This window comes from Sminthopsis crassicaudata, chromosome 2, assembly GCF_048593235.1.
Source record: "Sminthopsis crassicaudata isolate SCR6 chromosome 2, ASM4859323v1, whole genome shotgun sequence".
Taxonomy (NCBI): Eukaryota; Metazoa; Chordata; class Mammalia; order Dasyuromorphia; family Dasyuridae; genus Sminthopsis; species Sminthopsis crassicaudata.
The window spans coordinates 470,404,031-470,431,314 of NC_133618.1; the positions used below are offsets into that span (position 1 = coordinate 470,404,031).

At 36.7% G+C, this 27,284-nt stretch overlaps 1 protein-coding gene across 5 annotated transcripts in view; it reads left to right on the forward strand.

Moving 5' to 3' along the window:
* The window catches only part of RALGPS1 (Ral GEF with PH domain and SH3 binding motif 1), a 652,627-nt gene that overhangs the window by 111,838 nt on the left and 513,505 nt on the right, over positions 1–27,284 (forward strand). For all 5 annotated transcript variants that reach the window (XM_074293129.1, XM_074293134.1, XM_074293130.1 and 2 more), the window contains 2 exons: positions 4,389–4,496; positions 11,514–11,564. In XM_074293129.1, coding sequence (XP_074149230.1) covers positions 4,389–4,496; positions 11,514–11,564 — 159 coding nt within the window. The remainder of the gene's footprint in view (positions 1–4,388; positions 4,497–11,513; positions 11,565–27,284) is intronic.

Genomic DNA, 27,284 nt, shown 5'->3' on the forward strand with positions numbered 1-27,284 from the left:
TCCACTTCCATCAGAATACATCCTCATACAGTATTGTTGTTGAAGTGTACAGTGATCTTCTGGTTCTGCTCATTTCACTCAGCATCAGTTGATTTAAGTCTCTCCAAGCCTCTCTGTATTCCTCCTGCTGGTCATTTCTTACAGAGCAATAATATTCCATAACCTTCATATACCACAATTTACCCAACCATTCTCCAATTGATGGACATCCATTCAACTTCCAGTTTCTAGCTACAACAAAAAGAGCTGCCACAAACATTTTGGCACATACAGGTCCCTTTCCCCTCTTTAGTATTTCTTTGGGATATAATCCCAATAACAGCAATGCTGGGTCAAAGGGTATGCACAGTTTGACAACTTTTTGGGCATAGTTCCAAATTGCTCTCCAGAATGGCTGGATTCTTTCACAACTCCACCAACAATGCATCAGTGTCCCAGTTTTCCCACATCCCCTCCAACATTCATCATTATTTGTTCCTGTCATTTTATCCAATCTGACAGGTGTGTAGTAGTATCTCAGAGTTGTCTTAATTTGCATTTCTCTGATCAGTAGTGATTTGGAACACTCTTTCATATGAGTGGAAATAGTTTCAATTTCATCATCTGAGAATTGTCTGTTCATATCCCTTGACCATTTATCAATTGGAGAATGGTTTGGTTTCCTATAAATCAGGGTCAGTTCTCTATATATTTTGGAAATGAGACCTTTGTCAGAACCTTTACTTTTAAAAATATTTTCCCAATTTGTTACTTCCCTTCTAATCTTGTTTTCTGCAAACCATTTTGAAGTGAAAATATTTTCCACACTATCCATGCTGTAACCTGGTAGGCAGATTATTTAAGGCTAGACTGGGAACTTTCTCTCCTATATTTAATCAGTCCTAATAACCAGAACCATTAATACTTTCTCTTAGACTGAAGTTAGATACATAGTTCACAATTCTGTGACATCTCAAAGTTTACAAAGTGCTTTACCACAATAAATTTATAAAGGAAGGGGTATAAGTATTATTGTATCTTTTTTTTTTTTCAGAATTGGTAAATAAGACTAAGAGATTAAGGGACTTATCTAAAATAGCATATTGTAGACAGTATTCTCTTTTCAGATATAGAGCTAATCATTGACTTCTAAAAATAATGGATAACAACAATAATAATAATGGCTGGTATTTATGTATACTTTAAGCTTTACAAAACACTTTACATATATTATTTCATTTGAACCTCACAATAAGCATCTAATTCGATGCTTTTATGAATCCCATTTAGTTGATGAAGAAACTGAGGCTGAGATAGGTTAAATTACTTGTCTAGGATCACACAGCTAGAAAGTGGCTCTAAATCCAGTACTCTATCATACCCTGAGCTGACTTCTGAGATTTCTTCACTTTTGGTATGGTTCCAAGGATAAAATGTTGGAGTTTTCTGAGATTTTACAAATAACTGAATACAATCAAATGAGCCCTAGTGAGGTTATTTGACTTTCCTAGGTGACACAAGCTAGTTATCAAAAGAGCTTGGGGCTAATCTCAAGATCTAGCAATCTTTGTAATTGACTCATACTGTGTTTCATACATTACATTGAAAAGGCCATTTCCATAATCTGGGCCTGTTGTTCTGATAATTTAGACACTAAAGTGAAAATATTTACCAAGATATAGAATTTAGGGGGTTGCCAATCTGTTCTATGGTAGCAATTAGAGTGAGAAAGGATATGTGAGGTTTGAAGGAAATATAAATAACTAGAGAAAACATGAGAGGACTTCTAGGAACATTAAAAGATTAATCTGCTTGGAAAATTCACTAATCACAAAAACTGTCTATAAGGCTAATGCTTGAAACTTTGTCAAGGATTACAGATTTGAGGGAAAATTCATAGTACATAGTATGCTAGTGCTAGAATGGATCTTATAACATAGAACATTGGCTCTTGTAATAGACAGAGGTGAGAAGGACTTTAGAGTACAAAATGTTAGAACACAGAAATAAAATGAGTAGTACAATTATCATAGATTTTCTGAGTAGCATGAGACATTAGAACATAAAAAATTGGAATAAAATATTAGAATATTAGGAACAAAGAATGTTAGAAATAAAAGAGGATCTTGGAACATACAGTGTTAAAAAGAGGAGTCTTGGACTGTAGTATATTAGAACATAGAATATAGAAGGACCTTAGCACAAATCATTCTCTTCCTCATTGATAGGGGGAAAAATTAGTTATGTCACTAAAGTCTTTGTTGTCTCAATGGTAAGCATTTTTTTTTTTTTTTTAAATACAGTAGACTCTTTTTTTTTTTTTTTTTTTTTTTGGTGATACAAGGCTATTGAATTTCACTGGTTTCAGCTACTGTCCACATCTCTAACTTCACATTTCTCAGTTGTTGACTATTGGGCTTCTTTGCTAGCTTGAATATACTGTAGTCTCTAGTAAGCCTATGCACTTTTCCCTAAAAGCTACCATTTTGGAAAAAGTGAAACAAGAAGGAATAAATACAAGCAAATTCCCTAAGTCCCAATCCAGACTGGTGAGGTTAATGGAAACCTCACCAAAGCCACCCTCTGAGTTAGAAGGAATAAAACCATTTATTAATTGGAGCCTTCCCTTTGAGGGAGGAGAGATAGAAAAAGACTGCTCCCAGGGATGGTATGAGTAATGCCCCAAGATCCCCACAACTGTGGGTTCTGGGCAGGCAACATTTGAAATTTTAACCCACTATTTTATAGGAAACTCTGTTTACTTGAATCTCTTTTAAAATGCAGTATTCACAGTACTCCTATTAATCTAAGCTATCTAATAAAGATAGCTTTCACTCAAGGCTCTCTAACCAATATGCTGCACTTCATTTTGCCAACAAATAGGCTTTTAATTTCAAGAGAGAGCTTTTGCTGCCCACATAAATGCTATTTCTAACAGTAACTTGCTTTGTGTTTTGTGTAACATTTTCTAGACTGATTTCAAATTTAAATACAACACACACACAAAAAGATTTGTCAGGCAATATTTTGACAGATATAAAGTTACTAATCCTTTCCCAAGGTCTCCAACCAGTTTCCCACCTTTTAGAGAATAGGAGCAAGTCACTTGTATCAGTTGGGGCACAGAATCATAAAATGTCAGAACTGAAAAGGACTTTAAGCCATAGCAAGTGTGCCACATGAAAATGTATGGGATGTGGACTTGATGAACCTGAATTGAGAATCTTGGCTCTACTTTTTGCAATCTCTATGACCTTAGGCAAGCCTTCATTCTTTTTCCGTTTGTGAAATGAGGATGTTGAACTAGATGATAAGCTCTCAAATCCTCTAATTATTGTGAATGTCAGAATGTCAGAACTGGAAGGGATTTTGGAACATAGAATTTTAGAGCAGAGATTACGAAATATTAGAATGAGAAGGGATCTGAGATCATGAGATACCAGAACTGGAAGGGACTTTATTCTTTTTTTATTAAAGGTTTTTATTTTCAAAACATATGCATGGACAATTTTTCAACATTAATCTTCGCAAACCCTTGTGTTCCAATTTTCCCCCTCTTCCCTCCACCTCCTCCCCTAGATGATATATAATCCAGTATATGTTAAACATGGTAAAAATATTAAATCCAATATAGGCAATCATATTTATACAATTATCTTGCTGCACAAGAAAAATCAAATCAAAAAGGAAAAAAAATGAGAAAGAAAATAAAATTCAAGCAAACAACAACAAAAGAATGAAATTACTATGTTATGATCCACACTCAGTCCCCATAATCCTCTCTCTGGGTGTAGATGGCTCTCTTCATCACAAGATCATTGGAACTGTCACAGTCATCTCATTGTTGGAAAGAGCCACATCCATCAGAATTGATCATCATATAATCTTGTTGCCATGTACAATGATCTCCTGGTTCTGCTCATTTCACTTAGCATCAGTCAATGTAAGTCTCTCCAGGCCTCTCTGAAATCACCCTGCTAATTGTTTCTTACAGAACAATAATATTCCATAACATTCACATATCACGATTTATTTAGCCATTCTCCAACTGATGGGCATCCATGCAGTTTCCAGTTTTTTGCCATTACAAAAAGGACTGCCACAAACTTTTTCTACATGTGGGTCCTTCGGAAGAGATTTTAGTGTATCCAGTCCAACCACATCATTTTAAAGATTGGGAAATCAAGACACAAAAAGATAAATCGACTCTCTCAAAGTCATGTAATCAGGAAGGGACAAAGCTGGAATTCAAATCCAGATCTTTGGCATTTGAATCAGATGTTCTTTCTATTCTTAACAACTACGTCTCCTCTCTTGGTGACTCCAGCCCATGAGAGTTAAGAAGTTGCTGATTTGAGGGTACCTTCTGTACCAAGAAACTTTAGTCATGTTTCTTTCCCTTCTTACAGGGCAGCAGCAGCTCAGACTCTTTGGAAGGACGGAGCTGTGACTACGCCAGTAAGAGCTATGATGCCGTTGTCTTTGATGTATTGAAAGTAACTCCTGAGGAGTTTGCTGTAAGTAGAAAGGAACTCATCCTAGGGGATGTGTGATATTTGGGTAGTAGATATGGGAAAGATCATAAGGTGATGCTATATTATTTTAGGAACAACTTACATTTCTGTAGTGCTTTAAAGATTACAAAATACTTTTCTCACAACTGTCATGTGAGGCAGATAGCACTGATGTTACTGTTCCCATCTATGTAGGCAAAAACCCTAAGAGCTTATGTATGCATTTAAATATCTTAGAACTGGAATTTAATTCTGGGTGGCTAGTTTTTAAGTCCAGTGCTCTCTGAGCTCCCACACTTATGCTTTTTTATGTTAGTGAGTTACTATATTCAGTTCCTCCACAGCATTAATTAGCTATTACATTTTAATAGAGTTATAATTTAAAAAAATCTATGGTGTTACCTCTTTTCTGCAAGGAAGGTACCAATAAGTATTGTAAAAAGTCATGGGATTTCAGAGCTAGACTGGAACTCAGAGGGCATCTAATCCAACTTTATGTGAACAGGAATCCCCTCAATAATATCCCAGTCATCAAAAGGAAGTCTACATTACACTTCTGAACTGATCTAATTAAAAAGAAGTTTTTATTTTACATTGAGCTCACATGTACCTCTCTGCAACTTCACCCACTGTGCCTAGTTTAGCCTTCTGGGGCCAAGCAGAACAAGTCTAATCACATTGCATGTGGAAATCCTTAAAATACCTGAAGACAGCATTCATCTCCTTTCTTCTCTTAAGGTTTCTCTTCTCCAGGATAAACATCCTCAATTCCTTTAACTGACCTTCCTGTGACACATGACATGGGGCCTTTCACAGTCTTGGCTGCTTTCCTCTTGTTATCAGCTTAGTGTCAGTCTCTTTTCAAAATGTCCTTCTCCCAATGTCCTGCACCAGTCCTGAACTCAGAACTTCAAACATAATATGTGGCCTGACAAGGGGAGAGGATATCAGTACCATCACATTGCTAGTCCTGCATATTACACCTCTCCTAATGTAATTCAAGATGGTATTTGCATTTTTAGTTGTCATCTCCTACTCTTGACCCCTATTGAGCTTGTAGGCCACTAAAATACCGAGTTATTTTGCATATGACATTTTGTTTGTCTTTTTTTTGGTTTTTGTTTTAGTCCATCTCATACATGTTACTTTTTGGACCTTAAGAATAAAACTTTATATTTTCAAAAGTTTTAAAATTTTGTTTATATTCTTAGATTCAGTGCAACAATCTTGCTTGTCATCCAAATTTTAGCTGCTCCACTTAGTCTAATGTGTTATGCCACTTGAAAAGCACAAATATAAAACACTTTAAAAACCTTAAAATGTTATATCAATACTAGCTATTAATACTCTTACCATGATATAGTGATGATGTCAATCTTTATTCAAATCACCAATGAGATTGTTAACTAGTACAGGGCCAAAGACAGTTCATTAGTTTATTTCATAAGAGATTACTAAATTGATGCTGTCTCTTCTAATAATAACTTTTTGCATGTTGTTCTTCATCAAATTTCAAATAAGAATAAGATATGTCTATGGTGCTTTAATATTTTCAGTGTACTTTATTTTCCCATTCGGGTCTGCCTACCAATACTATCATTTTGTCCTACCATTACTATCATTTTGTCCACAGACTGTAATGCTTTATCAGAGGATGATGTTTCCACTATCCCCTTCATCTACCTCTCTAGCAACTGTGTCAAAAAAGAAATAATATCAATTTGGCAGTGTAGTGCAGGAAGAGAGTATGCATTAGGAGTAAGGAGATCTGTATTTGAATACCATCCCAGCCATTTAATACTTATGTGATCATGGCACACAATGGCAAAGTTACAAAAAATTACAAAATTACTTGGTCCTCATTAATCTCATATATAAGAAGAGATTGAATTAGATGAGCTCTTAAATTAATTCTGAACTCTAAGTTTATGAGTTATTATTATTCTCTTGGTGGAGTCACATTGTTTACTTTTCTTACTGCAAATGATCATAAATCATCTCTTTACTACAAAGAGATAAAAATTAACAATTTATTATTCTGTGATTATTTTGACAAGAATTAAAGTTAAGATCACTAATCTATACACAGGAGACTCAGTCTTCTTTCTCTTTGAAAATTGAGATGCTGTTTCCCTGTTGCTGGTCTTATGTCCAGTTTATGGCATCTCTCCTATACTCCATAGTTTTTCAGAGATCACATCTGATGCCTCAGTGATCACATGGCCCAGCTTTTTCATCTGGGTCTGATGTGTTGAAATCCATTGATGACAACTAAGAGCTATCTTACCATCTGCAGTTTCAACAATCCTTAGTCCAGATATCATTCTCTTTGGTAGTAAAAATAGAAGCAAAATAAGAGTTGAGTAGTTTTGCTTTGTTTCCACAATCCATTAGCATCATTTTGTCCACCACTTCAAGTAATAATTCTCTCTCTCTTTAATCATCCTCTTATCTTCAACATAAATTTTTTTTAGAAAAAGTCCTTTTTATGGTTCTTAGTATTTAGAAGCCTCATTTTCTTCCTTCCAATTTCTCTCTCTTCTCTTCCCTGTCCTCCTCTTCCCTCCCCTCTTCTCTGTCTCTCTTTCTCTCCCTCCCTCCCTCTCTTCTTCCTTTCCTCTCTCCCTCTCCTTCTCCCCCATCTCCCTGTCTCTCTCTTTCTCTTTTGTCTTTCTGTCTGTCTCTTCCTCTCTCCCTCCCTCTGTCTCTGTCTTCCTTCCTCCCTCTGTCTGTCTCCCTCCCCCTCTCCTTCTTTCCCTCTTTTCTTCCTTCCCTCTCTCCCTCCCTCTTCTCCCCTCTGTTTCTCTCTCCCCCCCATCTCCCTCTCTCACATGTATTTAAAAAAAAATCTAAATTAGTTGTTGAGTTTTCTGTGCATCCTTTTTTAGATAGTTCTACCTTTTCTTTTTCATTTGTGTTTATTGCATTATAATTTCCTTCTTGGGAGCTTTTCAGTATTCTTGTGGTATCTCCCTTATAGAATTTTATACCAGAATTTTATCCTTCCTCTGCTTTTTTAGAGGAAATGTTTGTAATCTACTCTCTAGAAATTTAAGGTATATATTTTCCTATGCCTAATTTCTTGCTCTTTTAATCTCTAAGGTAGAGTGGCCATGTCCTCATCAGGTTTCATTATTTCTACTTCAGTGACCATTTTTTTCTTACTGGTCAGAATCATATTCAAAATAGCAATTCCTTCATCATTTCCTGAACTGTTTGAAGAAAGAAATTATCACTTGCTGAGTCAGGGGTTTGGCGACAAACACTGGCAGATGTCTTCCATTGATGCATATCATCCCTTTGTGCCACATTTGTGATCTGTTTCTTATTTTCCATCTTTTTCCAGGTGTCCTTTAATATATTCTTATAACTAGATTCCTTCTAGTTTTATCTTCATTGGATCCCCTCTCCCAAATGTTCTCTACTGTGCTATTCTTCTGATTTCTGGATTTCTTTCAGTGGATGCTTCTATGGCATAAAATGTAAAGGGTTGAAAATTCCATTAAAGATATTCTAAACCCATAGAAAAAAAACAAGTAAATGTTAACAGCATGAGATATACTAGCCTTAACAGGCCTATTAACCTAGAACTAGTTCTTCACTATATCCTCAGGCTTTACTTGGGAGGAGAGTGCTGTTGTTGACCAGAGCTTAAAAATGGTAGATCTCATTCAGCAGTGTGCTGGTAAACATTTAATGACCAGATATCCAGGATAGGGGAAAGTATGCACAACATGGTTTGAAGTTTAATCTGCATTTTTAGTAGTTTTCTATTACTTTCTTAAGTTTACACACTAAACAAAAATAAGTTAAGCCCTAATTTGTAGTTGTCAATTTCCAAGATGTAAATCCACACTGAAACTTTAGCAGTCATCTCATATTTCTAGCCCATTCCTAGTTTCATTGATTTGTGAGATCAGTTCAGGCTATTTGGTGCACATAAGCTTGTTGACAATTGTATCTATGTGTATGCATACATTCCTTTGTATGCATACATAATTCCATTTTGTGCTTAGGGCCTTTCTGTGAATATTTCATTTAGAACATATGTGCATACTCCAGAGTCAGCCTATTAATGACTATCATAGAATCTGAGATTTAGATCTGGAATGGATCTCAGAGGCTCAACCTTCTTCTTTCCCAGATGAGCAAAATTACTCTTTCCATTGTACTAGGACTCATCCTGAAGACAGGCCATTAATGGCAGATTCTAACCCCAAAGCCTTATTGGGACTGATCTGAATCATCTTATTGTTGGAAAGAGCCATGTCCTCTTGTTGTCGTGTACAATGATCTCCTGGTTCTTCTCATTTCACTTAATATCAGTTCATGTAAGTCTCTCCAGGCTTCTCTAAAATCATCCTGCTGTTTGTTTCTTATAGAACAATAATATTCCATAACATTCATATACCATAGTTTATTCAGCCATTCTCCAATTGATGGGCATCCACTCAGTTTCCAGTTTCTTCCCACTACAAAAAAAGGCTGCCACAAACATTTTTGCACATGTGGGTCCTTTTCCCTCCTTTAAGATCTCTTTGGGATATAAGCCCACTAGAAATACTGTTGGATCAAAGGGTATGACTAGATAAGGATATGAACCATTTCTAGTTATACCCTTTGATCCAGCAGTGTTTCTAATGACAGGAATCTTAAAGCTAGAGTCCACATAAGGTTTTCTAGCCAGTGCATTTTCAGTTTCCAGAGGGCAAGAAATGAACTTCAGGGAGGGAATCTTTGGGACTCAGGCCAATGGAAGCTCATCCTTAAAATCCTTGAGGCCATAGAAACTTGAGGGGCACATATAGCAAGTCTGGTTTAGAGAGAGGAAACTAGGGTGTATTAACTACAATTTTTATTTCCTTCAAGTTAAACCAAAGAATTTACTCTCTTCTCCTGATGATAGATATGGAAAATAGAAGGATATAGCCTCAAATAATAAGATGACCTCATTTTTGGCTTCTTATAAGCTATTTATTATTATTATAGCTTTTTATTTACAAAACATATGCATGAGTAATTTTTCCTGCCTGGATTTTTCAACATTGACCCTTGCAAAATCTTCTGTTCCAAATTTTCTCTTCCTCCCCCTCCCCCCTCCCCTAGATGGCAGGCAGTCCAATACATGTTAAATATATTAAAGTATATGTTAAATATAATATATGTATACATATTTATACAATTATCTTGCTTCACAAAAAAATAAGATTTAGAAAGAAAAATACAAGCAAACAATAACAGAAAGTGTGAAAATGCTATGTTGTAGTCCACACTCATTTCCCATAGTTCTCTCTCTGGGTGTAGATGACCCTCTTCATTACTGAACAATTGGAAATGGTTGGAATCATCTCATTGTTGAAGAGAGGCACATCTATCAGAATTGATTTTCATATAGTCTTGTTGGTGCTATGTATAATGATCTCTTGGTTCTGCTCATTTCCCTTAGCATCAGTTCATGTAAGTCTCTCCAGGCCTCTCTAAAATCATCGTGTTGGTCATTTCTTACAGAACAATGATATTCCATAACATTCATATACTGCAATTTATTCAGCCATTCTCTAATTAATGGGCATCCATTCAGTTTCCAGTTTCTAGCCAATACAAAAAGCAGCCCTTTACTCTCAGATATAAATGTAGCAAAAGTCACTACAGATGCTAAGTCAGACCGTTTGAAAGATATCAATAGTTCTGGCTACATATTCGATGGAAAAGACTGCCTCCATTATACTCAAAGTTCTATAAAAACATACTAAGAGCTTTGATATTTAAAAGTTTACAAAAATCTTTTCTCTCAATAATTTGATTAATAGATGGTGCAAGTATATGCTTTTGTTAGAGATAAGGAAACAAAATGAGAAAAAGTGACTTCCCTGAGATCGAAAAGCCAGTAAATATTGGAGCCATGATCAAAACCCATGTCTTCTAACTTACAATCCAGCATTTATCTGTGCTATATAAATGGGAACTATTACTTGCCTTATTTGGATCTCAGATTCAAAGATTGTGGCTCTGGGTCTCATTATATCTTCATGCCTGCATGTCAGGTCAAACTTTTACAAAGCCATCACAATAGCCAGTTTCAAATACCTCTGACCTTACCAAATGCCTTTCTTTATATTAATCTCATATGAGTTTCCTCAGATTTCTTTCTATACTGTGGTCTGTCATTGTCCTGAGCTATCTATGTCAGCACTTCTCATGCCACTTTGGCCCTTTCTAGAGGTGACTCGTCATAGAAATCCTTATTTCTTCCTCTTTCCATCCCTTCCCTTTTTCCTTTGGCCCTGAAACTTTCACAAATATAGGTTATTTCCTTTGTTTTTAGCAACATGTTATATGGCACCAGTTAGAACTTTGATTCCTCCAAGAACTTTGTGTTTAGATAGCTAGATGCTTCTAGAGAAACTGATACCCCATTGCATTGGCCTGCATTCGTTTTTCTCTGAAGAATGTCATTTTCTATGATACCAAAGTATCATTTATCAGTATAGCAGGGATATTATTGGATAGTATTGGCAGCCATAGGTTGGAAAATGAAGGAAGATCTGAGAGTTGTGTCTTACTGTGTGTCAGTAACATGTTATTGTTGAATATAGCTTTTCTTTGGCATTTGATCCATAATAACAATACTAACAATACCTAATATTTAAATTACTCTTTATAATAATTAAAACAGTTGACATCTACATAGCACTTTAAGGTTTGCCAAAGTATTTTACGTATATTAACCCATTTTAACCTAATAGCAACTCTATGAGGTTGGTACCATTAGTATTATTTCTATTTTTACAGAAAAGGAAGCTGACTATCATGGAGGTTAAGGAACTTGTCCACAGTCATACTCAAGACAGTGAGTGTCAGAGGCAGGTTTTGGACACAGGTTTTCCTGACTCCCAAGTTTAGCTCTTTGTCTCGTAGACTATGCTGTCTTTGTAATGTGCATAATGCCTTGACACACAGAAGTTTCGCTAACCTACCTCATTTTTTTTTTCTTTCTTTTTTTTTTTTTTTTGGTTACAGAGCCAGATTACACTCATGGATATCCCAGTATTCAAAGCTATACAGCCAGAGGTATGTTCTTCATTCTAATAGTGATATCTATATGTTTGGAGGTTTTTTACAGGGAAACTTTGCTTTTAGTTAGCTCTTAATATTATTGATTAAAAGCCTCATGCTTCCACAAGCTATAATTTCATCAGTGTACATCCCTTTTACATGTTAATAGATGACCATTATGAATTGCTCTCTATATATTTTGTAGATGTCTGTATACATATATACATGCTGTCTCTCTCAACTAGATTGTAAGTTCCTGGAGAATAGGAATTATTTCATTTTGTCTTTGTCCCAGCACAGTGACTGATATATAGTACCAGAGATTGTTAATAAATGTTTATTGATCAATTTTGTATGAAAAGGAATCCATCTTCTAGTTATTGAACCTTTTTATGCTAGGTTGGGCTAGGCTTCACAGTGGTCACAATAGTTTGTCAATGAGCCTATGTTTAAATCCTTTTCATCTTGCTCAGATTCCTTAGAACTTTTACCTTTGAACCTTTGTGAAAGCCTCAGGATCCCTCTTTGCTGCAAAGAGATATCAAAAGAGGAAGTTGTAGAAGATGCATTATTATCTCAAAGTCTTCTTTGACATCTTCATGAATGCCATGTCATTAGCTTAAGGCTGGGCTGGGTGAGGAAGCTCAGGGAGGCCATTTCCTAATTGGGTACTAGATGATGTGCTGAACTCCACAGGGAAGAGAATGCTTTTTGGGAATCTACTGCAGATCATTCAAGAAGAATCCATAATTAGGTGTATTTGGCCAGATACTCTTTCCTATAGTTTTACTTATTAAAATTGTTCTTTACTCTTAATTAGTAGAAGTAATTACTATAATGATAGGATATATTTGGGGAGAACTTTCCCTCAAAAAAGACCTATTCTCTCATAGTTCATTCAGAATATCAGGATTTGCTTTGGTTCCACTTTTGGAACTTTTGATTTCTCCCATTATCAAAATTTCCCAAGTACACACCACTTAGATGTGTTCATTCAGTGCTTCATAAAATGCTTTCTCCAAAAGACAATACTCATTTTCTTCTGAGTCTCTTAAAAACATTCCTAGAAAAACATGTACAGTATAGAAGGAGAAAGTAATATGGCTAGATATGTGTGTGTGTCCGTGTGCATGTGTATATGTATGTGTGCATGTGTATTTTGAAAGATTTGAGGATGTGAATAGACCCAAAATTAGTGAGTCAATGTATGAAATAGTCAGAAAAATTACTGTGAACTCATACTATATTAAGAGAAGCATTAAAGTCCAGAAATGTTAGTCCTGCTATTCTATGCTCTGATTAGAACACATTTATAATATTGTGTTCAGCTCTGCCTCCCATATTCTTGAAAGGATATTAGCAAATTGAAATGTGTCTAGAGTGGAGCAACAAGGATGAGAAGAGTACAGCAGACCATATAGAATGAGGATAGGATCTTTATCCTGAAAAAGCAAAAGTCTTAGGAAAGGGACATGACCATTTCTTCTGAATATCTGAATGGAGATTATGGGAAAGTTGATAGAAATAGAGCTAGAATGAACTGTAGCCTCTTGTTTAGGCCCTTCATTTTACAAATATGGAGACTGAGACTTAAAAATATGATTGGATTAACCAGGGTTACAAAGGTGTTTAGGCAGCAGAGATAGGTGCTGAATAGAGCTCCCCATTCCTTATCCATTGCTTTTACCCAATATATTGTGCTCTCCCCAAGTAAATTAAATTCAATAAGCACTTTTTTGGAATGGGTAGTTACAATGGGATTAGGCTTCTTTTTCTTGGTTCAAGAAAATAGCCAGAAGTTCCAGAGGAGTAGATTTGGGGCACAGTATAGGGAAACATTTCCTAATATTATTAAATTTTCTAACAACAGAATAAACTCCTTGGTGAATTAGTGAGCTCACTGTCCCTAGAAGTCTTCAAGCAAAATCTGAGTGAGCATTGGTTCTCAAACAAATGTTAGAGTAAATGTAATGGGGATTCTGGCTGACAAAGAGATAGGACTAGATAGATTCTAAGATCCTTTTTAGCTTTGAGATTCCATGACTATAATTTCATGTTATATACAGGAATTGAAAATAAATGATTCTTGAATTTAGGGTCTACATTTTTGATTATTTTTTAATAGCCTGGTGACTCAACCTATTTGGAAAAACAGGTTTATATTTTAACATGATACCAGACCAAGTGTTTTGGTCATCCATAAGTTGATAATTCATTTATTTTCTCATGTGAATAAGCTTGAAACAGTAGAGAGAACAATGGGTCTGAAGTGAGAAGGCCTGGGTTCAAATTCCATTTCCACTACTTATAACCTATGTGACCCAGGGTAAATACCTTAACATATCTGGACTTTAATTTCTTTGTCTATAAAATAAGGCGTCTAGATTCAATGACTTCTAAGATTACTTTTCATTCTAAATCTATCATTCTACGTAGCAGTCTCCTGCAGCCCATTTCAGACTGAAAGAGAAATTTCTTATTCTTATAATTATTATAAATACACATTTATATGACATCTCATGAGGCAAAGGATTATTATCCTATTTTAGAGATTAGAAAACTGAGATTTGAAAGTTTAAGAGCAATTGCACTAGAAATTATCTAGTTCAATCTGCCATGGATTAATTCTCAGAGTTAAGATATATAACCTCCAATTACTCTTAGGCTTATGTCTATGGGGAAGATTTATTTCTTTTTATGGTTCATGTCCACAGTAATTCTGAAATTCAAAGTTATGAAATAACTTGTTCTTATGCCCATAAATAGTTAGCAAAATTCTCTGATGGGCTGGAATTTGGGTTCCCAGCCTTGGTCCATCAAGTCTAGTTCCCATTGTACCCTCATGCCTCAGACAAAGGGACACCAAACAATATGAGGACAGGATTAATCACAGATGGTTTTGAGAAATTATGTTAAATACAGCAATTATCTTATTTAATAGAGTAAAAATATAAAATCAAATGAAAATAAAGCAGGGATATAGAGTAGGGACCAAGTTTGTTTCAACCCTCCTGCTGCAGGAGCAAGCAACTATGATTACAGAGTCACACGCCTCCCAATTTGCCTATTTGGAAGTCATCTCTCATGGCTTTGAAGAAAGGAATTGCAATTGAGGCAAACACTGATTGTTGCCATGGAATTGAAATTTCCTCTCTCCTTTTCTCTCCTTATTCTCTTCCAGAATCCCCAAAATGTTACATATAGAGAAACTGTTCTTGAAGGGATTTGAACTGAAGTTTTTGACTCCATATCCAGTTTCTCTTCCACTTCTTTACTTCTTCATCCTCCCCAAAACAACTACTATCTTTAGCATTAACTATAAAGTCCTTTCAAGCCCTAATGACCAATAAATCATAACCAGTAAGGTCCCTTCTAGCTTTAATATTTTGTACTTTTATGTTTGATAGCAATTAATTATAATAATACTTTTATGTTTAATAAAGCATAAACATAGGTTTTATGTTTCATCATCTCCTCTCAAAAGAACAACACCTGATTCCCCTTCACAATTTCTCTAATTCAACTCTGACATCATCATTCAACTAGTTCTAAATTGAGACTTCTTAAGCCCCAATTCCTGCTAGGACTATTACTTGGTTCCCTTTCTGCACATGTCTTCTCTACCTTTTTTCTCTACCACCAAGGTGGGCTTTATCAGGTATTTCCTATAAGTACATTAGGGAGGATGTGTTCCACTTAGTTTAGGAGAGCCATGACCCCAGGCAGGAAGCACAACTGAAGACCATTAATGGACTATATTTAAAGCAGGGTAACTAGGATGTGATTTTGATGGAGTGAGAATTACTGAAGTGGTCTGTTTTTCTGCTCAGCCACGTTCCTGCCAGCAGCTAGGGTTCAGCTGGTCAGCACCATCCTTTAAAGATGAAAATTTATGATGCTCATCACTACCTGAGAATGGAAATGTGGTCTGACATGACGGCAGCTCATTTTGACATGCCGGGGGCCTGCCTCATTTCAAGAACTATAAGAGCAAAAACACAAGACTTGGAGGAAGCCATGCAGACGATGAGTTCAGGGTTGGCGGAGAGTAAGGAAAATGCAAGTATGCAAACACCATACTGTAGCTGCCCTATTCTCTAGTGATTAAAACAAGTGACTAATTTTAATGGGACTTGGCGGTTAACACAGATACAGAGGCAGTGCAATTGCTCACAGCTGTGTTTAATTTTCACATTGGTGTGCAAAATTCCTGATGGCATGGGCTCCAAGGAGCTTCAGTCACTAGTAGCATAGTAGGGTCTCACTTCATATGAAGGATGAACTAGAAGGAAACAAGGAGCAAAGGTTGAGAAAGTCCATTAAAAGTTGATTGCAGTAGGTAAGGCAGGTAAGAATGAAGAGCTATAATGAGATGGAGATATTTGGAAATACAGAGCATAGAGCAGAGGATAGACAGACAATAAGGGAAGTCATAGAGAATAATAATATTAATTCCTGTCTCTGTCATGATTTAAAGTCTCCACAGTGATTTTCTCACAGCAGATCTGTGAAGTCATTGTCATTAACATTATTATCCCCATTTATCAAAGAGGAAATTGAGGCTGAGAGAATTGAAGGGTATTAGCTCAGCTCAAGAAACTAGTGGTTTTTAGGATCTGAACCCAATGCTTTTGATTCCAGACCATATGTTTTTCCAATGCCTCTGTGCTGCTTGAATATTTCATGGCTGTTTGAGAGCTGTGTGATGACTTCATTCTAATGAAGTTCAGAGAAAACTTAATAGCGAAGTCTTTTTTGGGGGGGGGGGAATGCTAGGAAGGAGGCAAGATTCATCCAATTTGGGATCATGCCTTTCTCTTTCCCAGGAACATTAACAATCAAATAAATTCACAATTACATAGGATTCCCAGGGTATGGAACTAAATCTTTCACGTTTCAGAGTTGAGTTTAAAATGTCAGAACTGTTTGTATCATTAATGTTGAGGTTGTTGAGTCACTTCAAGAGAAAACTGTTCTTACAACAGGCTTAAAGTCAGACATCAGTGTCTGCTCTCTTCCTGGCAGGAGATCCATGAGTACACAGTACTCAGAAACATACTGACCTCCACTGCCTCTTTAGCCAAACTCCTCACGCCTCTACAAAGAGAATATAATTTCAGACACTTCTGGTTACTGACATTCTTAGGGAGAAAAGAGATATAAAAGCCAGTGGTCAAAGAGTAGATGAACTAACAAGTTACTTTTATATTCTTTATACATAAATTTGCTGAATTGAAAACTCGGTGGTGTATGAACAGTAGATATCCATTAAATATTTGTTGATTCAGATTCACCAAGCATTCATTAAGCATTTGCTGAATATAATAACCCTTGCTAGGAATGAGGGAAATATAAAGAGTAGTTAAGATAAAGTCTAATCTCTTATGGAGCTTATTTATTTTGATAACTGATTCCTCATAAAATTCTAGAGAGCATATATGTCATTGTATAGCTATTGTGCCTATGTGAAAAGGTTGTTACTGACCAGGATCATCAAGGAAAGCTTCATGTAAGAGATGCTTTTTGAACTTAAATTAAAAAATATAGATGTAGAAGGAGAAGAAGGCCATTCTAAACATAGAGAAAAGAATTTATCTAAGAAGTAGAAGCTTCATTGAGGAAGATGAAAAGGAAAAAGAAAAAATGAAAGGGTGGGTAGGGTGAAGATTTTGAATAGCAGGCAACAGAGTTTGACTTTTATTCAGTGATTTTTGAGTAGAGAAGATATAAGTAGATCTGTATATAAGAAAGAGTAATATGGCATTATGTGAAGAAACCATTACAAGGGGAAGAAAAATCTTCCACAATTGGATTGCCCTATTGATAAAACCGTATTTGTTCCTGGTGTTGATATGTGGTAGTGCTATTAGGTAACTAGAATTTTCTTTACTACCTCCCCAGGCCCAGAAATCATTTTGCATGAATCACAGTGATCTGTTAGATAAAGAGATCAAAGGATATAAAGTAGGACTGCTTTGGCCAGTGGGATAAGAACCAAGAGACAATAGCTATTGTTAAGGCCAAGAGAGTATTCAGGAGGAGGGGATGGTTGACTTTTTTTTTTTTTTTTAATTGCAGTTTTTATGAGACATTCAGTCTTTTATTGTGCTCTGCTGCATGCAGAATGAAAGTCTGAGGTGCCCTTTCAGATTTCCCTCACTGAATGAGGGAAAGTCTGGAGTGCAGGCCACCATTATGAAAGCCACGTTTTAGGAAGGCCTATGGCAATCTAGAGTGTGTCCAGTGGAGGGTAGATCAGAATATAGAAAAAGACAAACTATAAATGAGGCTCTTTTGAAAGAACTGGTATACTCATCCTGGAAGAGAGAAGATGAGAGCCATGAGTGTTGTCTTGAAAGTACCTGAAGAGCTTTCACATGGAAGGACTAGGTTTATTCTAATTGACCTTGAAGGTCATGAGGTGTAGAGGGAAAAATCCCTTACATTAACAGCTGCCCAAGCAGGATGAGTTCTTTGGATAGTGGTGGGGTCCCCATTACTGAAGGCCTTCAAAGAGAGGCTACCAGACTATTTGGCAAGGATTATTGCAAAAGGGATTCCTGCTTGGGTAGGGACTGAATGGTGTGACCCAAGGGACCTTCCAGCTCTGAGAGTCTGTTTCAATATGTTTACTCCAGATGCCATTTCCCAGCCTGCTCGTTTCACAGTTACATTGTATTTCAGACCATTACCCAACTTTCCCTTAAGACAGAAAACAAAACACTAACGCTCCACAGTAACATCATTTGGGCCATGTGACTGAAACCAGCTCAGCTCTCGCTGGCATTCATCTCTCACTCTAGCTGACTCCACCCCATTCAGCTTACATCAGCTCTGGTACTATCTCCTGGCCCAGAAATAAATTTTGATCAGTGTTCCTGTGGCATTTGCTGCCCCCAGTAACATCACGTTGCCTAACGTCATCCTGCATAGAACCTATTAATGACATTGGGATGGGGTGGGGCAATGGGGGGAGTCCCTGCAAGGACAGGAAGTATTCCTTTTGAATGGCTGTCCCATCTGTCCTTGATTTCTGCCAAGCTCTGCAGGATATGCAGGCAAGGGGAGGATCTATGTTTAGAGAAAGAGATTTAATTGAAAAAATGTTTGGCAAAAAACCAAGAGTTTCCCAAAAGCTTCTGAGGAATTTCTATTTTAATCCTTCATTATAGCTCTGACCCAAGGACAGTTGGCCTTTGTTTAAATGTTTTGGTGTTTAACTTAGACTGCTGAGTTAAAAGAATGGAAATTTTGACTTTGTCATTTTTTATGTAGGTAATGCTTATGGAGCTAATGACCTGTTGTCAGTACAATAGGCCTCAGGCTCCCACATCAGGAGAGCTGATATGTCCCAGGAAATTTTGTTCTGGACCTTAGAGTCCCACCACACAGGCAGCCTACCTTTCAGACAGGGCTGGCTCTAGAAATTTAGAGATGAAACTGATGCTGGTGTTGGTGAGGCAACAATCTTCTCCATCCTGACTAAGCAGAGAGTTGTAATATGACACTGTGGAAAATCAGGCTACCTAAAGTCAGCTGTCTTAGGTTTGAAACTTGTCTCTGCCATTAATTCAAGCAGGTCATTTATGGTAGCTAGATGGTGCAGTGGATAGGGTGCTGTTGCCTGGAGTCATGAAGACAAATTTAAATACTACCTGTCTTAGATACTTACTACTTCTGTGACCCTAGACAAATTATTGTTTGCCTCAGTTTCCTCAACTGTGAACCAGACATAATAACATTGACTTCCTAGGACTGTTGTGAAGATCAACTGAGATAATATTTGTAAAGTATTTAACATTGTGTCTCGCACAGAAAAAATGCCATTAATTATTTATCTGTTATGAATCTCAGTTATCTGCAAAATGGGAATGATAATAATTATACTATTCTCCTCATATTATAGGAATGGGGGTCTTGTGAAAACCAAATGAGATATGTGTGAACATGATATGTTATACTGGGGCTTAAACAGGCTGGTTTTTAAAAATTATTTGGCAGATTTTCAGAGCAGTGATTTGGCTTAAGGGAAATAGTAGTCTGGGCCATTGGCAATGCTGACATAGCAGAGAGAGGAGGGTAGAGAAAATGTTGCTCTCAAGAAAAAAACAGTGTCAAAGGCAGAAAAATGGAGCAAGACAAACTGTCTTTTCCTTTGTGCCTAATGATTAAATTTGTGGTGTGTTCTTCTTGGCGCTGTGGTAATTTCTCCCGTTTTAGAACCTTGCTTTGAATTTATTTGTGCATCTCCTGTCTTGCTCTTGGTTATTTTGCAAACTCTAGCTTGAGCCCATGTAGCATCCTCTTGATTTTCTTGCATCATGGTAGACCATTCCCATGCTTAAACTCCAGTGGCTCCCTATTACCTTTAAAGTAAAATACAAACTCCTCCATGTGGCATGTAAAGCCCTTCACAACCTGGCTCCCCCCTTCTTTCTCAGCCTTTTCTTCTTCACTTGCTCTGAGATCTAGACAAACTGGCCTTGATCTTTCTCATATATTATACTCCATCTCCAGTCTCCCTGTTTGGTGCATATTGTTCCTCATACCTGTAATGCCTGCCTTCCTCACCCCCACTTCTAAAAATCACTAGTTTCCTTTAAAATTCAGCTCATAGACAATCTTTTAGATGAAAATTTAAAAAAAAATCATTCTAGCTACTTACTGGGGCCTCCTGTCCCTGATTACCTTATATTTAAATATTTGTTTTAGGTATAATTGTATTGTGCATGTTGTCTTCCCTGATAGAATGTATGCACCTATTAAGTAAGGACCATTTCATTTATGTCAATATATTTCTATTGCCACATACAAGGTGGCTTGTACCAGACCCATAAGAAATGCTTGATAAATAAGTATTGGTTGGTTCATGATAACTTGGACCATAACCTTTCTTCTTGATAAGAATCTCTTTTTTAGTATCTTTTAATTAATCCCTGATCACCAACCACACCTTTTTTCTCTAGCCATTCTGGTTTTCTCTAGCCATTCTGGTTGATAAGAGCTTAATTGTAACTCATGTGTTTTAGTTCTTGTTAGGTTTAAGAGATCATCTCATTCAGCCTCTTCATTTTTATAGATAGGAGCAAAAAAGAGACTGACCCAAACAAAGGTTATATGGCTAGAAAGTAGCACAACTTAAGTCTTCCATCTCCAAATCTAGCATGCTTTTGCTTTGTTAACACTGTCTTGGATTCATCTTTTTAAATCTTCTTTCAGAGATTTGGTTTAAAAGTAAAAAGCTCCAATCCCATCTCAATCATAGAATGTGTTGGGTTCAGTACTGCTCTCACTTATGAATTTCTGAAAAATCCATTTTTATTGATTTGGAATAAATAAATAATTGAATCTACTTAATTATGTTTACCAATTACAATTAGCCCATTTTCAGTTAATCTTAAGATAATATGTGTGCAGTATTTGGTATTCATAATAGTTTTTAGGGTTGAGTTTTTCTTTAATGAAATATTTTTATTTTTATATTTTATATTTTAATATAAATTTTATATTTTAATATTTTAATTTTCCCCAGCTACATGTAAAACAAATTTTTAAACATTTTTAAATTGAGTTCCAGACTCTCCCCTTCCTTCCTACGTCTCCTTCCCCATTGAAAAGGCTCATGTGAAAGTTGTGCAAAACATTTCCATAAAAGTCATCACTTTTGAATTTCTGTAGCCAATCTCTATACTTTAAGACCCTGAAGATAGCCACTTCCCAACCCATAAAATCACCTTGTTCTATGGAAATCCTTTGGAATTAAGGGAATCATACCAAGTAAATTTTGTTCCCTGGGCCTCAATTTCTCCGTTTATAAAGGCATGAAATTGATCTATACCAAAGCTTCTTAAACTGTGTGTTGTGACCCCACATAAGGTTGCATAACTAAATGTGAGGGGGTTGCAGAATTATGATTTATTATCAGTAAATGTTTGCTATTGATAGGTAAAATGATCTATTTTACATACCTATATACCTGGGATTACGTAAAAATTTCTTCAGTGAAAAGATATTGTGAGTGGAAAATTTTTAAGAAACCCTGCACTAAATGACCTCTAATAGTTCTAGCTTTAACACTATATTTTAAAGTTCCTTCTGGTTCTGATATTGTCAAGTCCTCTGCCCCTTTGACCTTTTAGAGGCTGTGTAACTCTGCTGACAGAGCAAGCATTCCCGAGAGCAGAGATCAGTTCTGGAGATGCTTCACAGACCCTGTTTATCTCAGATTCTCCCAGGAGTCTAAGTGTTTGGCCCTGGGAGAAGCAGAGAAAAATTTGCCTGCAGGAATTAATTTGCAAAGAAAACATTACTTTCTGTGACATTAAAAAAAAAAAAAAGTCTTCCTCATTATATACCTGTTTTGTTTAAAAATTTTAACAATAGCAAAAGTAATAAATAACCCACATTTCTATACTTCATTAAGAGATACAAAAGACTTTCCTTACAACATCTATGTTACATAATTGTTATTATCCCTGTTTTATATAGAAAGAAAATGAGACTTGAGAGAGGGGAAAGATCATAGGCCAAGATCACATTGGTGTTCATTGGTATTAGAGCTGAGACTCAAGCCCAAAAGTCTCTGGGACTTTTCCACACTTTTTGTCCCTATCCTCAGTTATCCTGGGCTTACCAGCTATGGAAAATTAAAATTCTTAAGGAGTAACTGAGTGTAATGTAGCTTGAGTGACATTTGGTATACCAGGTGTGGGGAAGGGGTTAGGGGAGAGTGATGGATAGATATGACAGAGGAATGGTAATTGGTTGATATTCAAACTCCCTGCTCTCAGGAAAAGAAACTCTTAGCCTGCAGGCCTTTCTTTGGCAGGACAACTCAGGGAATTTTTGGCTTCTTGCAACTTCTTCATTTATCTGAGTAGGTAGACTACTGAGCACATGACACTGCTATGGTAGATTTGTACTAGGGAATATGCCCTGGAGAGAGAATAGATTAGGAACCCCAGGTGGTTTGTGCAGACTCAGTATATGGGGCTGTTTAGGAGCCCCCAGGATATAGTTTCTGATTAGTCTGTGGTGGTGAGTGTATTTGGTGTGTGCTATTTAAACATATGTAAAATATAGTAGGAGGTGACTCCTTTAACAGAGCTCTTATTGGTCCAAATTTGGACCAGCCCTGAAGGTTTAACTAGGCATTAGTTTGCCTCAAGAAGGCAAACACACTCCTCCTTCATCATCTAGGAATATAGGCTCTCAATTTATTCTAGGCATCCTAGGTGTGGTATTTGAAGCCTTCTAGACTAAAAGCATGAATCTGGACATAGTTGATGAATAGGAAACAACCTGATGTTGAAGTAAGGAAATTTTGGCTTTGTCAGTAAATTTCAGTGTGATCTGAGAACAAATTTATTTTCCTCACTAGGCCTCAATTTCTCCATGTGTAAAATGAGCGAATTACAACAAATGATTACCCAAAATCCCTTCTAATGTTCTATGATTTTTATGTCATCCAGGTGAAAGCCCCACTGTTTATAGTTTTTCCCCCTTTAAGAATAATTACTCATGAATAATTACTAATAAATTAATAATTACTAATAAAAAAACAAACAAAAAAAAACTATAAACCAATCCTTCCACCTTAATGTTGTCATACGAACATGTGAAACACAAAAGGACTAAAAATCATGAATGAGAGGTGTCAAAGTTATCCTATTCCAATGACTTTTTACCCACAAAATTAAGAAAAATTCAGCCAGTTGTTTTTTAGTCATAGTTAAAGTCCCTCCCTTTGTCACTTAGCTAGTTCAGCCCCTCATCTCTTGGCTGCTAGAATATTTAAAGAGTTTTTTTTTTTTTAATTGACTTTTTCCTTCCTCCTTCCCCCACTCTATATATCCCTTCTTTAATCTTCCCTGAATGCTTCACCAGTTTCCCCAACATGCTGTTCTGATGATATCATTCCCTTACTTAAAAACTTCCAGTGATTCCCAGTAGTTACAAAATATAAACTCTTGACCCTGGTATTCCAAGTTCTTCTTGGCTCCCAAATACCTGTCCAGCCTTATATCATACTATTCCCCTGGATGAACTCTATGTTCCTGCCAAACTGAATTATTCTCCATTCCCTGTTCACTTCCTAACCTCTCTTTTCTCTTTTCCTTTGCTTTTTGTTACCTGCAGTTTCTGGAATGGACTCTCTCATACCTCCTGCCTCTCCTGTATTCATCTGTTGATGTTTTGCCATTCCTTTAAGGTCCATTGTCTCTTCATTTCTCTTATCTCATTGGATATTCATATATCTTTAAGGAAAGGTATTATCAACTTCATTTACCATTTGATGCAATTTTGATCCAAAAACACATATAGTGATCCAGTTAAGGGCATATACTTGTTAAATGGCAGAACTGGGATAGTTCTTATTAACAGAGGTTGTCCTATTCTCATCTCTAACCTCTCCAGTAGACTTCCATTACCTCTCTGGCATTTGATCCACTTATCCAGTTACATCTATTTCTCCAGTTTTAATGCTTATAAGGCATTATCTTTTTTTTTTTTTAACATTTAGAATTATTTCTGAATTATCTGTCAAATGATAATTAGTTAATACACTCACTAGACTTATATATTAAGGAAATTATATATCTCTATATATACACAGTGAGACTGAAATTTTGTCCATTTCTGCTCAGGAAGATTCCGTGCTTCCTTTTGTTTTCAAGCTTCACAAATAATTTCCTAATTTCTGTTCCAGTTAAGATCAACTTGTAACAGTACTGCTTTCCTTTCTTCTGATCTTTCTTCTGTTCCCCAGAAGTAGAAATTCCATATCCTTTTCTCTCAGATGCCATCTTTTTGTATGCCATTTCAAAGAGCTTTAATAATATTGCTGGAGAGTAGATGCTGCCTGTCTGATATCTTCTCCTGTTTCATATCTTTGTGAGCGAAAAGCTCTCTCATTTTAGAAATTTCTTCTGTTAATTTATTGCACTTATCTACTGGAAGTTGGTGTTTGAATTTTTCCATCTTTGTTTCAGTATTGTGAATGCTTCCTTGTGCCACATTGATAGCTTCTACATAGTCTTTCTCCTGTCTTCCTCAGCCTACTTCTCTGCATTCTTAACCATATTCTCAATGACATCTTTGCTTAACCCACCAGAAGACTGGATCACAATTTGTTGTTCACGTCTTTTGCAGAAACATGTACAATCCCATTAGCATCAATGTCAAATGTGACTTCAATCTGTGTATCTCCTCATGGGGCTAATGGAATTCCTATCAAAGTAAATTATCCAAGAAGCTTGTTGTCTACAAGCCATTTCTCTCTCTTCCTGGCATACTTTAATTTCCATTTGTATCTGCCCATCAGCAGCTGCAGAAAACACCTGGCTCTTCTAAGTTGGAATAGTTATGTTCCTATTGATTAATTTGGTGAAGATGCTTCCTAATGTCTCAGTGCCCAGAGAAAGGGGAGTGACATCCAGAAGTAACACATTTGTGATATCACCAGCTGACATGCTTTCTTTGAATGGTAGCTCTAATAGCCACAGCCTCATCAGGATTGAGAGTTTTGCTAGGGGCGGAGCTAAGGAGTTCTTAACCTTAGGCATTCTAATCATGCCATCAACTAGGATGACTTCTCCAGTATCACTTTTGCTGACTTCAGCATCTTGCATAGTTTTCTGGTAGGGGGGTAATAATTCTCCTGAAGAGATCAGTGGCAGTGCTCTCAAACTGAGCTCAAGTTAGCTTCATGTTCAAGTGCTTGGTACCAGAAACATCCCTAGTCAAATATGGTAAGTTGATGTCAGTCTGCACAGAAAAAGAAGTTCATACTTAGCCTTCTCAGAGGCCTCCCGTACTTATTGAAGAGCCATATTGTCTTTGGTCAGATCAAGTCCTGTCTCTCTCTCTCTTGAATTCCTTCACAGTATGCTGGAGCAAGGCCTGACCAAAGTCTTTATGGCCTAGGAAAGTATCCCTATTGATAGATTTCTCTTAAACACACCTTTCTGAATTTCCAGGATAGATCAAGAGTTCTACCACCTAAGTTGTATACTGCATTGATTTTTTCTTCAGATTTATCATAAGCCAAGGCAGCAGCTGTAGGCTTTTATCACTCAAGGTACATTTAGGCCCGATAGTTATCCAGCATCTTTGGTGGCCTGTCGTTGAGAATTGTTGAAATAAGCAGGCACAGTGATGATGGCATTTTTTGCTGAATGTCCTAGATAGTTGTCTGAGTCTCCTTCATCTTCATCAACACAAATGCACCGATCTAACTTGGGGAATATAGCTTCCCATGGACTTCTATCCAGGTATCACCTTCAGAGGAATTGATAATTTTGAAAGGAACATTTTTAATGTCTTTCTGAACTTCAGGATCCTCAAATCGATGGCCAATGAGGCACGTGGTGTTGTTTGGGTTGATGATTGCTTGTTGTTTGTCAGGCACATCAACAAGGCACTCATTGTCTGCTATGAAGGCTACAATTTAGGAACAAGTTCTGGCACCTTCAGCATTCTTCAACATCTTTGCTTGTTTCCCTTCCATTACTGCCACACAGGAGTTAGCTGTACCCAAGTCAATACCAATAACATCCCCCTTGATTGCCTCTGATGCATAGACTTGTTCGGAAATGGTTTGAAAAGCCTCATGAGTAAGACCATTCCAGCCATTCTGGCAAAGGCTGGCAGCTGGACCCCGGGAGGTGGCTCCAGCAAGGCAGGCAACAGTGGTGCGGCTGGTGCTGAGAATGGTGGGTGGGTGAACCGGCATCAGCAGTGAAGTGGACTGAGGGGGCCAGGAGGTGTACAGCACAGCAGTTGTGGCTCTTCTGGAAACCACTTATAAGGTGTTTTCTTTATAAAAACTCAGGTAAATTGTTCAAGGGAAGGGAAGCTGAGATTCAGAGGAGTACAGTGATAAGTTCATTAGAATTTAGGGTTGGAAGAAACTTTAAAAACAAACTAATCCATTCTTCTTATTTTCAAAATAAGAAACAAAGGCCTAAAGAAGAAAAATTACATGAGGGCCTAAAGCATATGATCAATAAATATCAAACTTAGGATTTCAAACCCAAGTTTTCTGACTTCAGGACCATTCTTTCTCTAATTTTTGGAGGAAGAGAATGTTGAAAAATGACCTTTGTTCTATTAAGGAGGAGCAAGAAAATTCATGTGATAATAGATTCCAGCCAACATTCCAAGGACTTGGAAAGACTTGAGTCTATAGTCCATCTCTAGTTGTATGTCTGTAGGACTGTCTCTTCTTCATCTTCTTTGTCATCTTTGTCTTTGTTGTCTTCTCCTCTTTTTCCTCCTCTTCTTCTTCCTCCTCCTCCTTCTTTTCTCTTCCTCCTCTTCCTCTTCCTCTTCCTTCTTTTTTGTCTTCTTTTCTCATCTATAAAACAAATAGCATTTTCATTTCCTAATTCAGGTAATGATATTGTGAAGGGTAACCAAGAAGCACTTAGGAGACTCAGATTTTAGGTGAGCCAACTCCATCTAATCCCAGATTTTACTTAAAATCAGAAACCTGCTCCTTATAAAAATGTATATGCTCACCAACTTTCCCGGGTTTTGTTGTGTTTTTTCCCCAAAAATCCCAACCTTGTTTCAGCTGAAACCAAAAAAAATGTCCTATTTTTGGGTCAGAATGAAAGGGGACATGGTACAGAAAGATTAGTATGCTTCTGAACAGAAGCAGATGATCCATGATACATATAGTACCTTCCCAATGTTATTTTGGATTTCTCTCTTTTTGGCAGAGTATTTCTC